The 17169-nt window shown below is 48.6% G+C and overlaps 1 protein-coding gene across 1 annotated transcript in view; it reads right to left on the bottom strand.

The window, feature by feature from the left end:
• LOC141049408 (disintegrin and metalloproteinase domain-containing protein 10-like) overlaps nucleotides 1–17169 on the bottom strand; it is a 245653-nt gene that overhangs the window by 40662 nt on the left and 187822 nt on the right. The window contains exons 13-14 of the mRNA XM_073545856.1: nucleotides 16967–17066; nucleotides 13611–13828 (exon numbers count right to left, since the gene is read on the bottom strand). Of these exons, the coding sequence (XP_073401957.1) occupies nucleotides 13611–13828; nucleotides 16967–17066 (318 nt within the window). The remainder of the gene's footprint in view (nucleotides 1–13610; nucleotides 13829–16966; nucleotides 17067–17169) is intronic.

Below are 17169 nucleotides of genomic sequence, written 5' to 3'. Positions count from 1 at the left end.
CTCTGTCCAGCATTGTCCTTCTTTTCAGAAGTGCACAAAACTGTGATTGACCACACTTTTATGCATGCCTAAAAATACAGACATCACCGGATCATATGCCAGATGACATCCCATATGCCTCATCATAGGGAATCTTCTGCCGGGGGTTACATCTGAATTATGTATTTCAGAGATTTACATGTAAAACCCGGTGTAAGTGCTCAGCGTAGAGCGCAGGATAAATGTGAGCCGAGCATTACTGCGATGTTTGTGAGGTAGAATGAACACATTAACAGCAGGTGAAGAATTGGTTTTCTTTATTTTTTTATGCTGTTCCTCATATGGTATAAATGATTAGTCAACTTTATTCTTCAGGTAGCTATGATTACAACGATACTAGATTCATATTATTTTTTATGCTTGGCTACTGTCACAGACTGAAAGATGCTTTTTACTGTAAATTACTTTGAGAGCTACAATTTTTTTAAATATCTGCTGACAGAGTCAAGTCAGGACTTTTTTTGTGGGATGAGTTTTTATTGGTACCCTTTTTGTTTACAAATCATTTTTGATCGCTTTCTATTCTGATTTTTGGAAGGCAGAATTAACAAAAACTAGCAATTCAGGAATTGTTTTTCTTTAAAAAATTATTTATGTCTTTTCACGCGTGATAATATTGATAAGGCAGCTTTATTCATCAATTAAGTATGATTACAGCATGTTAAGCATCGGGTTCCTGTCGCTGCACAGCAGGAATCCTGGGCCTTGCATTCAGCAGTCTCCCATTCCTCTCCGGCCACAGAGGAGACTGCTCAGCAGACTCATCAATCCAAGTGCTCTGCTCAGACCAGCTCTGTAGGTTTAGTTGCTGCTGCCACCTCTGGTACATCTATAGCAACGCATGCTGGCCAGCAGCGAGCTACTCCAGGGATTAAGTCCTCCTTTCGGTCCACTGAGCATGCCCGTGGGACGACCTCTCATTGGAGATCGGAGGCCACATGCTCAGGTCCTTCTCCAGCTCGGACTGGACCATCAGAAAGGTCAGGAAGGTCCCGGAAGGACGCTGCTATAAAAGGGTGGCATGGCCGCTCAGCCATGTGCTAGTACAGACTCAAATAGTTATGGAGTGCATAATGATGGATGCATGTATCTGTTGACTGACTCATTATGAAACCCCTTCCCTTTGATACGTATGTTGGTAGGGTTTAGAGTCCGAGTCAGCGCCTGTCAGTGGCTAGTCTATATGCCACAGTGCATACCAGCCGTCTGCACACTAGCGTCCAATGGTGTTGCCCACTGCAGGGCACTATCGAACCGCGGCAAGTGACAGCCACGCCGGAGCAACGCCTTGCGCAACCTGTGCGCTTATCTGGCCCAACCCAGGGCGATTAGTGGCGTCCACCTGAGCGGCTCTGTGCACACTTGCACGTGTTATTTATTTAACCCTTGCTGGCATCGCAATTGCGGCGCCGAGCGCTAGTGGTTTAGAGGGACTTCAGTCATGCAGTCTAAGGGCTGAGTTCTGTGACTATACGCTAGCGCTCACACTGCCAAGCTCTGTAAGCAATAACAGGCTGCATTGTTGTGAATTCGCTTTCTGGCCTCCCTCTGGTTATTGCTGAAGGTAGTGGAGCTGGTCGGTTTGACAGAAGGGTTGCAGGTTCTCTTTCTGGGCTCCCTCTGGTGGTTACTGAAGGTAGTGGAGCCGATTTGATTGACAGAGGCTTGCCACCTGATAATGAGGATGACGATTGGAGATCTGGGGCTTCAGATTGGGATTTAAGACAGCCGACGCCCTCTATCCCTGCTGGTGATTTTTTTGCTGCCTTGCCTCCAGAGGTCTGACGTATCCAGCTCTATCCCTGCATTGTCCAGCTAAGTGATTCATTTGCTTTTCTGTTTGCATTTGTTCAGGTTCTGTCTGTTCCTGCTTTGTGCGGGTCAGCCAGCTCCGGCTGGGGCTGTGCTGAATCACCGCCCATATATTGTTGCTTGTGCCAGTTTGTTTTGCCCCCTGTTAGATTGGACTCTATTGGTTTGCTTTCAGAATCTACCAGAGTGCTGATATAGTGGGAGGTGAAGTCGTGTGACTTCAGGGTTTTTTGCATCAGACGTGTTGGACATTTTGCAGGGGTTTTTGCGTGATTGCGGACAGTGTCTATCCTTTCCTGTCCTGTCTAGTCAGTGTGGGCCCCATCATTTGCTCAGTCTATTTTTCCACCTACGTTTGTGTTTTCATCTTGTCTCACCGACAATATATGTTTGGGGGCTATCTTCCTTTGGGGTCTGCTCTGGGGAAGTTTAGATTTCCCCTTTCTTGCTTTAGGCGTAGTTAGCTCTCCGGCTGTGTCGGGGCGTCTAGGATCATCGTAGGTACGCTCTACGGCTACTGCTGGTTGTGTGGATAGGATCAGGGGTCTGTAATCCGCTTAGTTACCAACATCTCTGGTGTTCTGTGGCTCAGCTTGGGCCTGCTCTCCTCCTCGGTGACCCATTCATAACACTGCAGCATTTATTATTTGGCGGTTGTGCGGCTCTGTGAGATAACAGCTCTGTACACATTGGGTGAGGTTAATCCCGTGTGTTCCGTTATTATACCACCATATCACGTCCGCCATTACCGAGCAGCAGTTAACACCTCTGCATGGTGGACCCCGGGCTGCGAACGCACCTAAATACCATCTTTATTATTTGGTGCGTTCCGCCAGCCCGTAACATTATACTAGCGCCAGGGTCTGGCTAGTATTGGCGGACGAACAGCGACTGCTGCAGTACATCCGGCAGCTGCAGAGCAGGTTGGCAGCTCTTGAGCATTCAGCCTCAGCTGCGGACGTTACTGCGGTCGCTGTTCAGGCAGCCACGGAGGCTGTCTCCTGTGTGACCACTGCCATCCCTGCCCCAACTTTGTCCCGCCTCCCGCTGCACGAGAAGTTCTCGGGCGATAGTGCTTCTTGTAGGGGTTTCGTGAGCCAGTGCTCTATACAGCTGGAGCTGCTGGCAGCACAATTCCCCTCCGAGGGGGCTAAGGTGGGATTTATTATTTCACTCTTGTCGGGCAGGGCTTTGGATTGGACCACACCGCTGTGGGAGCGGGGTGATCATGTGGTGCAGAGTGCCTCGCAGTTCTTGGGCGCTCTGAAGCAGGTCTTCCTGGGACCACGAGTTACCTATGACACCGTGCTCCGGCTGCTGGCATTGTCACAAGGCTCGTCCATGGTCAACCACTTTGCCATCCAGTTCCGGACGCTGGTCTCGGAGTTAGAGTGGCCAGATAAGGTCCTCATTCCGGTATTCTGGAGAGGTGTGGCTGACCATGTGAAGGACGCTCTGGCCACCAGGGAGATTCCCGCTACACTAGAGGAGCTTATCACCGTCTCCACCCGTATAGACATTCACTTTGCCGAGCGAAGGTTGGAGCGGTCCCAGTGTAGGCAGAGGTTTAGGCTGGCACCAAGCTTTGCTAAACCTCTGGATCCTCCCGACCGGGCGTCCAAGCGTCAGGGGGCTTCCCGTGAGGGATCCAGACCCCGGTCCGTTCGAGCCCCTGTGATCTGTTATGGTTGCCGGCAGTGGCCGTAGGAGGCGGCTCACTGGAATCTGCGTCGTTTTCTTCCATGTTGTCCTTTAAGGGGACACTTGAGTTTGGTTCTTCCACACTGGTGGTGGAGGTTTGCATGGATTCCGGAGCTGAGGGCAATTTGATGTCATCTGCCTTCACTCAATGGCATGCAATACCACTGGTTATGATGTCTAAGCCAGTCACCGTCAGAGGAGTGAACGGCGCGACTCTGCCCTCACAGATTACCCACCAAACCGCTCCACTGATACTTTCAGTGTCTCCATCTCATCAGGAGTCGATATACCTCCTCGTCATGCCCGAGGGTATCGACCAGGTCCTTCTAGGGGTCCCCTGATTGCGGTATCACTCTCCCCATATAGAGTCATCCTCGGGGAGAATTCTTGGTTGGAGTAAGTCATGTGAGGGTAGATGTCTGAGGGAGTGCATCCAGGTTGCCTCCACCGAGGTCCACGCAGATCTTTCCTCGCTCCCCAAACTCTATCAACAGTATGCAGCCATGTTCTCCAAAAAGGTGGCGGAGACCCTTCCACTGCATCACCCCTATGACTGTCCTATTGACCTCTTGCCGGGTGCTGAGCCTCCCCGGGGTCGAGTATACCCCTCATCTCTCCCGGAGACAGGGGCCATGTCTCAATACATCAGGAAGAATCTGGCAAGAGGATTCATTAGGAAGTCAGTGTCACCAGCAGGGGCTGGATTCTTCTTTGTCCAGAAGAAGAATGGAGAACTGCGTCCCTGCATCGATTAAGGGGATCTTAACGCTATTACCGTTAAGAACAAGTATCCTCTGCCCTTGATATCGGTACTGTTCGATAGACTACGGGGAGCGAGAGTGTTTACTAAACTTGAGGGGGATGAATGGAAGATGGCTTTTAACACCAGGGACGGGCACTATGAATACCTGGTGATGCGCTTCGGGCTCTGTAATGCTCCTGCCGTCTTCCAAGACTTTGTGAACGACATCTTCCGGGGTATGCTCACCACCTCAGTTGTAGTCTATCTGGATGATATCCTCATCTACTCTCCAGATATGGACTCCCACCAGAGAGATGTTTGCAAAGTTTTCGACATCCTACAAGCTAACTCCCTCTATGCCAAGTTGGAGAAGTGTGTGTTTGAGCAGGAGTCCTTGCCTTTCCTGGGCTATATCATCTTTGCCCACGGATTGGCCATGGATCCTGCCAAACTACAGGCAGTGATGGATTGGCAGGAGCCCCATTCGCTCAAGGTGGTGCAGCGCTTTATGGGGTTCATAAATTATTATCGCCAATTCATTCCCCACTTCTCGACTTTGGTAGCCCCCTTGGTGGCCCTCACCAAGAAGGGTGCAAATCCCAAGTTGTGGTCAGAACCTGTCTCCAAGGCCTTCACCTCCATTAAGACTAATTTCGCTAGCGCTCCCATTCTACATAGCCCCGATGTAGATAAACCCTTCATTCTGGAGGTGGAATGCCTCTTCCGTCGGTGCTGGAGCGGTCCTGTTCCAGAAGGACTCGCAAGTTCGGAAGCACCCATGCTTCTTCTTCTCCAAGACCTTCATACCGGCGGAGAGGAATTATTCCATCAGGGACAGGGAGTTGCTAGCGATGAAGTTGGCCTTCTCGGAGTGGAGACACCTCCTGGAGGGGGCTCGCCACCCTGTTCAGGTGTTCATTGACCACAAGAACCTGGTGTATTTGCAGACGGCCCAGCAGCTAAATTCTCGCCAGGCCAGATGGTCCTTGTTCTTCTCCCAGTTCCATTTCACCCTCCATTTCCTATCCGGTGAGAACATCAGGGCCGATGCTCTCTTCCGCTCCGTGGTGTCATCGGAGGAGGAGCCTCGGCTGATCATCCTGTCCGAGAGCATGAGGACCGTGGCTCTGGTCGCGCTTGAGTCAGTACCTCCAGGCAAGACATTTGTCCCTGCCCATCTACGACCGGAGGTCCATTCTTGGACTCATTCGTCCAGGGTGAGTGGACATTTCGGGACAAAACGGACCTCTGAGCTTCTGGCGAGGACGTACTGGTGGCCGCACATGGCCCGTGACATCAGGGACTATATTCAGGCATGCGTCTCTTGTGCCCAGATTAGGTCCTGTCGGCAGCGGCCCGCTGGGCTACTTTACCCTCTGCCGGTAGCGGACAGGCCCTAGGAGATGGTCAGTATGGACTTTGTGGTGGAACTGCCCAAGTCCAGTGGCAGCACGGTCTTTTGGGTTGTCACCGACCACTTCTCCAAGATGGTGCACCTGGTACCTCTTTCCCGGTTACCTTCTGCACGGGGCCTGGCAGCGCTGTTTATTAAGCACGTTTTCCGCCTGCACGGCATGCCGGATAAGATTGTCAGCGACCGGGGTCCTCAGTTTGCTTCTCGGTTCTGGAGAGAGCTCTGTAGCCTGCTCAGCACTGAGCTAAATCTCTCCTCGGCTTATCATCCCGAGACGCACGGGTTGGTAGAGAGAGCCAACCAGACCCTGGTGACATATCTACGACATTTTGTCTCGGCCAGGCAGGATGACTGGGCATCCTTGCTGCCGTGGGCAGAGTTCACTTTGAACAACACTGTGGCCGACTCCACTGGTCAGACCCCATTCCTCCTAAATTACGGCCAGCATCCGCGCATCCCGGTGCCCATGCCCGTGTCATCCACCAACTCTAGGGTGGCAGACTGGGCAGCGGAGGCACATGACATTTGGGATCACACTCAGGATGCTATCCGGGCCTCCAAGGAGAGAATGAGGATCTCCGCTGACGCTCACCGGCGCCCTGCTCCGACCTTTGCCCCTGGTGACTTAGTGTGGCTCTCCTCCTGTAACATCAGACTGTGGGTCGAGTCCACAAAATCCGCACCTCGCTACATTTGCCCCTTCAATGTCCTTGAGCAGATCAACCCTTTGGTCTACCGTCTGGCCCTTTCACCACACTTGGCTATCACTAACACCTTCCACGTGTCCCTCCTTAAGCCTGTTCACATGTCCCGGTTCTCGGAGTCATCTGCCGGGACATCAGACCTGTCTTCAGACGAGTTTAAGGTCAATGCCATTGTGGGATGCAAGGTGGTGCACGGTAAAAAGTTTTATTTGGTGGACTGGAAGGGTCATAGTCCAGAGGCTCAGACCTGGGAGCCAGTGGAGAACATCCACGCTCCGCTTCTCATTGTGGCATTTGAGCGTAGCGAGGCTCAGAGGGGAGAGGGCCCTAGGAGGGGGGGTATTGTTAGGGGTCAGGTTCCTGTCGCTGCACAGCAGGAATCCCGAGCCGTGCATTCAGCAGTCTCCCATTCCTCTCTGGCCGCAGAGGAGGCTGCTCAGCAGAGTCATCGATCCAGGCGCTCTGCTCAGACCAGCTCTGTAGGTTTAGTTGCTGCTGCCACCTCTGGTACAGCTATAGCAACGCATGCTGGCCAGCAGCGAGCTACTCCAGGGACTAAGTCCTCCTTTCGGTCCACTGCGCATGCCCGTGGGACGACCTCTCATTGGAGATCGGAGGTCACATGCTGAGGTCCTTCTCCAGCTCGGATTGGACCATCAGAAAGGTCCCGGAAGGATGTTGCTAGTACAGACTCAAATAGTTATGGAGTGCATAATGATGGATGCATGTATCTGTTGACTGACTCATTATGAAACCCCTTCCCTTTGATACGTATGTTAGTAGGGTTTAGAGTCCGAGTCAGCGCCTGTCAGTGGCTAGTCTATATGCCACAGTGCATACAATCCGTCTGCACACTAGCATCCGATGGTGTCGCCCACTGCAGTGCACTATCGAACCGCGGCAACTGTGCAATGCCTTGAGCAACCTGTGCGCATATCTGGCCCAACCCAGGGCGATTAGTGGCATCCACCTGAGCGGCTCTGTGCACACTTGCTGGCATCACAGTCGCAGCGCCTAGCACTAGCAATCAAGAAGGACTTCAGTCCTGTGGTCTAAGGGCTGAGTTCTGTGACTATACGCTAGCTCTCACACTGCCGAGCTCTGGGAGCAATAACAGGCTACGGCATTTATTTTTTGGTGGTTGTGCGGCTCTGTGAGATAACAGAGTCCGCCTCTGTACACATTGGGTGAGGGTAACCCCGTGTGTTCCATTATTATACCGCCATATCACCTCCGCCATTACCGAGCAGCTGTTAACACCTCTGCGTGGTGGACCCAGGGCTGCGAACACACCTAAATACCATCTTTATTATTTGGTGCGTTCCGCCAGTCCGTAACACAGCGAGTCCACATTGATATCTTTTTTTTATATTTTGGTGCTTTTACACAATAAAAAATAATTTTATAGAAAAAATAATTATTTTGCATCACTCTATTCTCTAAGAGCTATAGCTTTTTTATTTTTTCAATCACGGAGCTGTTTGGTGGTCTTCCAACACTCTCTCTCTTATGCCTATAAAGTGTAAGCTCTTACGGTCAGTGGGTTCCTTTCTTTCTTGCCTGTAAAAAGTAAGCTATTATAGCCAGTGGGGTCCTCTCTAGCCCATAAAGTGTAAATGTGGCGCCCCTGAGGGCTCAGTCGCCATAGAGGTACTGCACCTCCTCCTGAGGTGTGGTACCCCACCATCCAGGTAAGGTGGAGACACCTGACCACGCTCCAACACCTGCACCCCACACCACAAAGTAGTGAAGCAAAGCACCTTTCGGCGGCTCCCTGCTTGGAGTATAGCATAGCACCCCTTGGTGGCTCCCTGCTTGGAACACGAAACGTGCTGGGAGGTGAGTGGAGTTTAGTTGACACAAAAGAGCAGGAAGAGTTGAGTTAGTCAGTCAGTCATTGCACTCAGTCAGAGAGTGAGGATGTAGACGGATGGAGTGTGAGATAGAGAAGATCCCCGGGAGAGGGAATGAAGAAGGAAATGCTGCAGCAGGCCACAGTGATCTGGGTCTGCTGGCACAGGAAGGCGACAGAGAAAGGAAGCTTGATTCTCCATTGGGAAGAAGGATTAGCACGGAATGTAAGGAGAATAAGAGAACAAGAACCAGGGTTAGAGGAGAACCCTTTTCAAGTTCTAAGCTCAAGGCCGGGGTCCGGTCCCCGAGGTTGTACGGATACAAATGGTCCTGCAGCAGACACCGGAGGAATAGAAGTAGTGACCACTTTATTCCCACCTGAGACTGGGGAGCACAACAGCAACATATTAGTGAGCTGGGACTTAGTAGCAAGGAGTCCCCGAAGCAGGCTACAGCTGTCTGCCGTACAAGTAGAGTTCATAAGAACATCTGACAGGAGGCACTCCAGTGTAACTCAGTACTGAGAGTACTTCATTCTTAGGCGCTATAAGAGGAGACGTTCAGAAAAGCCACATATGTTGGCGGAGTGTTAGAAAGGAGTACTTCATCTTGCCTGGAAGTTGGCTGAGCTCCTGACCCGGAGGACACGGCACGGAGGCGGGCACCTGTACCTGCAACAGACTGTGAGTAAAGCTTTGGAACTACATGCACTGGTGTCCTCCACTTATTCCGGCGCCAACCTGCCCAGTACTGCTACATCCCTTGCGCCTGACACTACACCATCTAAGTGTCACTTCACCTACACTGCCCTGGGACTACAGCCCTGCCTGTGGAGGGCTATAACATCACAGCTGCACCACACCATCTGTCCCAGAGGATCTGTCTGCAGCGTCGGCTTACATCTCTATTGCCGAACACTACAGGTGGCGTCACGAATCACTTATAAACTTTCACCACCATAAGCACACTGAAACAACCCCCTTTGCAATGGAGACCGAGGGACACGGACCGGGTCACTACTGCTGTGACAACCCCCCATTGAGAAGATCAACCGGCCCGGTACCGAGTACCGCACGGCCCTGGTGAGTGAGGGTGCTCCAACTTGGCGTCATGAACAGGATGACGAGACCCAATGCCATCGGGTTCTGTGTGCCTGAGATTTGTTGGACTTTTGGAAATGTGCAGAAGACCTAATTTAATAGACTGTAAAATGAATGCTAAAAATGGCCGCCAGCGCAGTGAGGAAGGGCGTGGTCCTAAGAAAAGAGCGTGGACTGTCCTGGGCCTCCCCTGTCTGAACTTCTATGTGACAGCAACATGGTCCACCCCCCGAGGGGTTCGTATACTGGTTTGGTATGGAGGAGTTGGAAGAAGACGCCGCCCCCAGAAGGAGGAGCGGAAACCAGTGGCGGGAAAAGAGCTGAGGCAGGAAGGAGAACGCCAGAACACCATATTGGAAGGAGAAGAAAGGAGGCCTGCGGAGCGCGAGGAGGCTGAGCTGAATCTCCCCGGCGCCATGGCTGAAGGCTCCAACCCGGCTTCCAGGATGAACCGCCAGCAGCTGGAGGACGAGATTGCCCAGCTGACGTACCATTTATGACTGAGGCAGGAAGCCTTGTGGACCTTGAATCTGCAGCGCACCCAGGAGGGGCCTACACCCGCGGTACCCGTGTCACCGGTACCTGCCACTGCTACGCCGGTTCTCCACCAGGAAGACCCTGTAGCGTCTGACACTGGTGCAATGTCACCGGCAGCATCTGCTGTCATCTCTCCATTGCCACCGCTGCTGTGTGAAGCTTTGGGAGCTGAAGCGGAGGAAGAGAAGCTCCAGTCTGGACCTAGCGCGGCTGCACAGGTCCCACTGGAGATCCCCGCAGACCCGGAGCCGCCATCTGCTCCACCATCGCCGGTATCTGGACCCGCTACTCCTGTGGATACCCCTGCAGCTGCCCACCGTCTTAGGCCTGCATGGGAACCGCAACATCACCAGGAGGCACAGGTATACCCGTCGGCCCTGAAGTTAGAGAAGCCACTGGGTGCCCGCCGGCCACCGCAGCGGGACAGGTGGTGCTGGAATTGTTTTGGGACCGGGATATTAGTCCCCAGGGGGAAACACCGGAACCCCTAACAGTGGTGCCACTGTCCATGGTGAGTGGAGGTAGGCCCCGGGAAGAGGAGGATGAGACATGGGCCAGTTGCCAGGCAACCATCTGTCAGCTGGCTGCCGAGCAGCGGGAAAGGGAGCACAGGAGGCAGGCTGTGCTGGGCCCGGATATGGACCGGAAGGAGAAGGTCCGTGCTGATCACTACAGCCCCAGGGACTCGGCAGGATGGGGCCAGGTCCTGAATGTAAACCACGAATGGGGGTTTGGGTTTATCTCTGAACCCAAGAGGATCAGTGACCTGTTCTTCAACCGGAAGGACGTGGAGTCACACCTAAGGAAGGGACACCCTGCTAGAGACCTGCACCCGGGGAGTACGTAACCTTTACCCGGCATGAGGGGCTGCGTGGCTGGTACGCCATGAATATCTGGTGCATCCCTGAGGATTTCATCGCGGCTTATAAAAAGGAGAAAGCGTGTGTGCCCCCAGCAGGAATACCTCCTACGGTAGTGATTACCCCTACCAACACCAGACAGGCTACATCTACCCCGTCATTCACCCCATGGTACAAGTTGCAACACCTGCTGTACCTCAGGCAGCAACCATGCCAGATGAGAACCAGCAGTTCATCAACCCACCAGGAGGTGGACACCCAGAGCATCTCCCCTGGAAGCAGCCCAAGCCACCAGCTTCCAGAACCCCAGGAGGGGACAACTAGCTATAATGTCGACTTAAACTAACTCTCGTTACCCAGGAGGGTATTTGCACCTTTGTTCTTGTTTTCTATTTTTGATTATCATGTTTTTGTTTTCTTGTTTTCTTCCCAGTTGTTGCCCAGTTTGATTGGCAGCCTTTACACTTGAACTATGAAGATCATGGATGCTGAATGATCCAGAACTGTAATTGTAAATAGTTTGCACCTCTTTAGGTGCTTTCTCTTGGTTTTACATAGGAACCTTTCCTTGGAATAAGGACTACCTCGTTATAAGGACATTTCCAGACACGTTAGCCGGACCAGTGTCTACCATTGCACTTACTGATAATGCTTAATACTTTTGACTAGAACCTAGATAGTGATAGGACAGATTTTATAGAGTTTCATTGAGAAAGAAATAATGTGTTACAATGTTTGAATAAAGATTTGATAAAGATATGCAGATGATGAACCAGACACCAGCAGTTGTCACTTATGGGTAAGAAGAAGAAAAGTAGAAAATGTGAAAAATGACAGAAAAAAAATGTGTTACTTGAATTGGTAGTGAGTTTGCTTTCATAGCACTTTAACTTAGATAGCATAACGTTGAATTTAGATAGTTAAAAATTGTTTGCAACGTTCAAGAAACTGTGCCTCTCATATTGAGAAGATTAGATAAGAACTGTTTATTTTGCATTACAAAATTTTGTATGTTCCTGTATTGTCAACTTTGTTTTCCTTGCTGCTTGCAGATGTGCTGTGTTTAATGGGGGGTATGTGGCACCCCTGAGGGTTCAGTCGCCACAGAGGTACTGCACCTCCTCCTGAGGTGTGCTACCCCACCATCCAGGTAAGGTGGAGACACCTGACCACGCTCCAACACCTGCACCCCACACCACAAAGTAGTGTAGCAAAGCACCTTCGGCGGCTCCCTACTTGGAGTATAGCATAGCACCCCTTGGTGGCTCCCTGCTTGGAACACGAAACATGATGGGAGGTGGGTGGAGTTTAGTTGACACAAAAGAGCGGGAAGAGTTGAGTTAGTTAGTCAATCATTGCACTCAGTCAGAGAGTGAGGTTGTAGATGGACGGAGTGTGAGATAGAGAAGATCCCCGGGAGAGGGAATGAAGAAGGAAGTGCTGCAGCAGGCCAAAGTGATCTGGGTCTGCTGGCACAGGAAGGCGACAGAGAAACGAAGCTTGATTCTCCATTGGGAAGAAGGATTAGCACGGAACGTAAGGAGAATAAGAGAACAAAGACCAGGGTTAGAGGAGAACCCTTTTCAAGTTCTAAGCTCAAGGCCAGGGTCCGGTCCCCGAGGTTGTACGGATACTAATGGTCCTGCAGCAGACACCGGAGGAATAGAAGTAGTGACCACTTTATTCCCACACAAGACTTGGGGGCACAACAGCAACATATTAGTGAGCCAGGACTTAGTAGCAAGCAGTCCCCGAAGCAGGCTACAGCTGTCTGCCATACAAGTAGAGTTCATAGGAACATCTGACAGGAGGCACTCCAGTGTAACTCAGTACTGAGAGTACTTCATTCTTAGGCGCTATAAGAGGAGATGTTCAGAAAAGGCACTTATGTTGGCGGAGTGTTGGAAAGGAGTACTTCATCTTGCCTGGAAGTTGGCTGAGCTCCTGACCCGGAGGACACGGCACGGAGGCGGGCACCTGTACCTGCAACAGACTGTGAGTAAAGCTTTGGAACTACATGCCCTGGTGTCCTCCACTTATTCCGGCGCCAACCTGCCCAGCACTGCTACATCCCTTGCGCCTGACGCTACACCATCTAAGTGTCACTTCACCTACACTGCCCTGGGACTACAGCCTGGCCTGTGGAGGGCTATAACATCACTGCTGCACCACACCATCTGTCCCAGAGGATCTGTCTGCAGCATCAGCTTACATCTCTATTGCCGAACACCACAGGTGGCGTCACGAATCACTTATAAACTTTCACCACCATAAGCACACTGAAACAACCCCCTTTGCAATGGAGCCCCAGGGCCATGGACCGGGTCATTGCTGCCGTGACAACCCCCCGTTGAGAAGATCAACTGGCCCGGTACCGAGTACCCCATGGCCCTGGTGAGTGAGGGCGCTCCATAAACTCTTATGGATTCATTTTCTTTCACGCTCTCTCCTCTCCCTCACATGTACTTTGCAAGCAATTATAAACTTTCCTGGATTGAGGTTCAAGCTAAATTATTAGTTACAAATTTAATTTTTGGGGAACATTTGGCAAAGTCGTCAAATTCAAATTTCAAAAGATCCACTCATCTCTAGTCAACAGCTATCGCTCCTGATTCCTCCATGCACAGAAATGATAATAGGCCGAGCGCTTTTTTTTTCTCAATGAAAGAGATGCTGCCAGACTCCTCCAGTAGAGGCTTAACTTCTGTAGAACAAATGGATGAAAGGATCACTCTTTGGAAATCTGCCATGCTTGATCCTTATCTTCCTACATGTTATGAAGGTGTGTAGGTGTATATTTGATAATGTACACATTCTGTAATAAGTTATCACAACATATGTCATTACCTTCATCCAGGCTGCAGGGTCAGACTCTATTAAATTTAAGAATGAATTTTTCAGTCTGGCAATGGGTCCATCTGCATCAACAAGCCGGCAGACATGAAATTTATCACAGTAACCTTGCCTCTTCTCACATGGTGCTCCAGCAGGAAGAACTATCAATGTCATATTAAATAGATGTCCCAGCTCATAAGACTTGGTACTTCTACAGGAATGCACATCACCTGTCAATCAGTCAACACATTATTTTAAAATACTATAACCAGATATTAAAGTGTTTATATTTTGTTGACCTATTCACAGGATTGGCCATTAATATCAGACAGATCAATGGGGGTCAGATACCTGTCCATCTTTATCGATCACCTGTTTGTTGCATCTTCAGCAGACAGTAGTACACAGTGTACGCAACTGAAAAGCATGACTCCATATACTATACTATACTGTACTGGGCATTCTTCAATCGGAGCATTGCATTGGAAATGCAACTTCAATGGCATAACTTGAAGCTTGTGGGCCCCAATGAAAAAGCTCCAATTGAGCACCCAATAAATAACAAGTATTTAATACTAATGGCCTTTTCATAAGGGCCAAGAAGGCTTTTTGGGCCCGTGCAGGCTTGGGTGTGATTGCAACCCCTGCACTTAATATAGTTACACCCCTTGCATAATGCTGTCTGGCTCTGTATACCATGTACATCCGGCCCCAGCAGGAGCTAAAAACAGCGGATCGGAGGGGATACTTTGTCCCTCTCCCCACAATTATATGACATTGATTACTTATTCTAAGAATAGGTAATCAATATTTCAGTCCTAGAAAACGCCATTAAATCATATAAGATGAGCAGTATACACTGTGTGCAGAATTATTAGGCAATTTGTATTTTTGATTATTCATTTTATTATTGCACAACTGCCTTGCTGTTGGTCCAAAATGTTAATAAACCTGAAACCTGAATATTTTAAGAAACTAAAAGTGAGGTTTTGTATTTCATAGGAGAAAATATATGTGTACAGCTATTAGTGTGCAGAATTATTACGCAATTAAATGGAAAACATACATTTTTCCATCTCAATTATTTATTTTTGTCTATTCAATTGAGAATAATGCAAAACATCTCAAAATGTACAAAAATACATTTTGGATTTTCAAAAAAATATGAGTGTCCAATATATCCACCCTTCTTTTATATAACAGTAATAAGTTTTCCATCAATGCTATCTGTCAGTTTCTAAATCTGTTGATGAACAACTTTTTGGGCAGCACCAACCAAAACCTCCCAGACACTACTCAGACAGCTGTACTGTTTTCCTTCACCATAAATAGTTGTCAACAGGGTTTAAGTCAGGTGTAGAAGGAGTGGCCAATAGTGTTGATCGAGTATACTCGTTGCTCGAGTTTTCTCGAGCATGCTCAGGTGTCCTCCAAGCATTTTGCTCATAGATTTAGTTTGTGTGACGCAGCTGCATGATTTGTGGCTGCTGGACAGGCGGAATACATGTGAGGAATGCCTGTTTGTTAGGGAATCCCCACATGTATTCAGCCTGTCTAGCAACCGCAAATCATGCAGCTGCTTCAAAACAAACTAAATCTCCGAGCATGCCAAAATACTCGGAGGACACCTAAGCATGCACGGGAAAACCAGAGCAACAAGTATACTCGCTCATCACTAGTGGCCATGTCATAGCCTGCTATGGCTAGTCAAGTAGTGGAATACTTTGATGTATGCTATGGAGCATTGTTCTGTATAAAAATCATAGTTTCCTTGAAAGATGCACTTTTTCTTATACCACTGCTTAAAGAAAGTGTCTTCTGACAACTGGCAGTAGGTTTGGAAGTTGATTTTGAGTCTATCTTCAACTCGAAAAGGTTCATCTGGCTCATCTTTAATAATACCAGCCAATTACAGTACCCCACCTCCACTTTTCTGCCATCTGAGATTAAGTGGAGGTATGTGCCCATTACTGAGTCAGCCCATTCATCTGGTCCTTGAAGGGTCACTCTCATCTCATCAGTCCATGAAGTCTTTGGTCTAGTCTTGACATTTCAAGTGATATTTTTCATTTGGATGTGGTTGGGTTTCAGCCTTCCTTAACTTGATCATATCTCTGAGCACTGAACACACATTGTACATTCGGGCACACCAGGAAGGTTACAGTTCTGGAATATCACAGCACTGGAAGATAATGGGTTCCTGGTTGTTTCACATTTGATGCTCAAATCTTTGGCAGTTAAAGTGCTAATTTGTTTCTTATTTGTTGACTGTTTTCAACAAAACTTTGATGGTTCTGGGATCACATTCTAACATCTTAGCAATTCCAAGACTGGTGCATCCCATTGTAAGACTGTTTTTTTTTAACAATTTTTGACTTTTCAGAGTCAGGTAGGTCTTTTTGGGACATTTTTCCGTGAAAAAAAAAAAAAGTTGCCTAATAATTCTGCACACCTTGATAAAAAAAAGGCCAAATCCTTCTTCATTATACGTATACACATCACCTGATCTGCTCCAAACCAATAAGCATTGAAGTTTATAGAGGTTTGACTTGGAGAATATGCATAAAAATGATAAGTTTAAAATATTCACTTGAATAAGAATTGTATACACAGTGTATCTAAAGGGAACCTGTCAGGTCCTCTGTGGCGCCAGAATCACCAGACAAGCAGTTGCGTCTGCATATGTAGACACACTGCCTAACAGTCCCTGTGTTATATTACATACATAAGCAGATCTTTAGAAAAAGTATTTCTAAAGGTCATTTAAGGTATGTAAATGAGGGTTTTGACTAGTTGAGGGGGCTTTAGTATCCCCAGACTAGTTGGTCCATAAAACATGTTATCACGCCCACAACTTACAAGCGCCGCTGACATTGCATGCACTATGCTTACTTTGAGCATGCTTGCAGCTTCTTCCCTGCTTATCATTGATACTTTGAAGTCAGGTGTATGTGTCCCGGCTTCAAAGAGGCACACTGTGCAAGATCGGAAGACTCTGCACTTTCTATCATGCACACTAAGGTTGCTACTGTCTTAAGACTGAACCAGAAAAAACGGCATTATTTCATTTTCTCCTGGACATCCATGAAAATTAGAGCCAAAGAAGAAAAGCACCCATCCAAGAATTTCTGTCCATTCATAACAAAAGTGTGGTTCTCAACATCCAGTTTAACATTAAAAAACTTCTGACAAGTAATTATGCTATTCTTTTCAATGATGAAAAACAAAGGTCTAAATATTTTTTAACTTAATAATTATTATTTTTATCCGGCTGACGAAGGATAATCATAATTTTGCAAAGATTGCAAAATTTGATTTGCTTTATAGTGGCCCAAGCAGATCTATTCTTGCAACATGTTTGTTCTTACCTGGTCTTTGACAGCAGAGATGGCATTTTGTATACAGTGATTGGGTATCACAATCACATTGCTCTAAACCATATTTCATGCACACTGATTGGCGGCACATCTGAAAAGAAAAATGAAAAATGTGTTATAATGCAGAACACAGTTCTTGCTTCTTGAGTGCAAATTTAATTTGAAAACTATTACAATTCATCTGTGATTTGCTA

This window comes from Dendrobates tinctorius, unplaced genomic scaffold, assembly GCF_039654945.1.
Source record: "Dendrobates tinctorius isolate UK_male_01 unplaced genomic scaffold, ASM3965494v1 ptg000011l, whole genome shotgun sequence".
Lineage (NCBI taxonomy): Eukaryota > Metazoa > Chordata > Amphibia > Anura > Dendrobatidae > Dendrobates > Dendrobates tinctorius.
The sequence above is the reverse complement of the archived record's forward strand: the minus strand, read 5'-3'. Positions and strand labels throughout refer to the sequence as shown.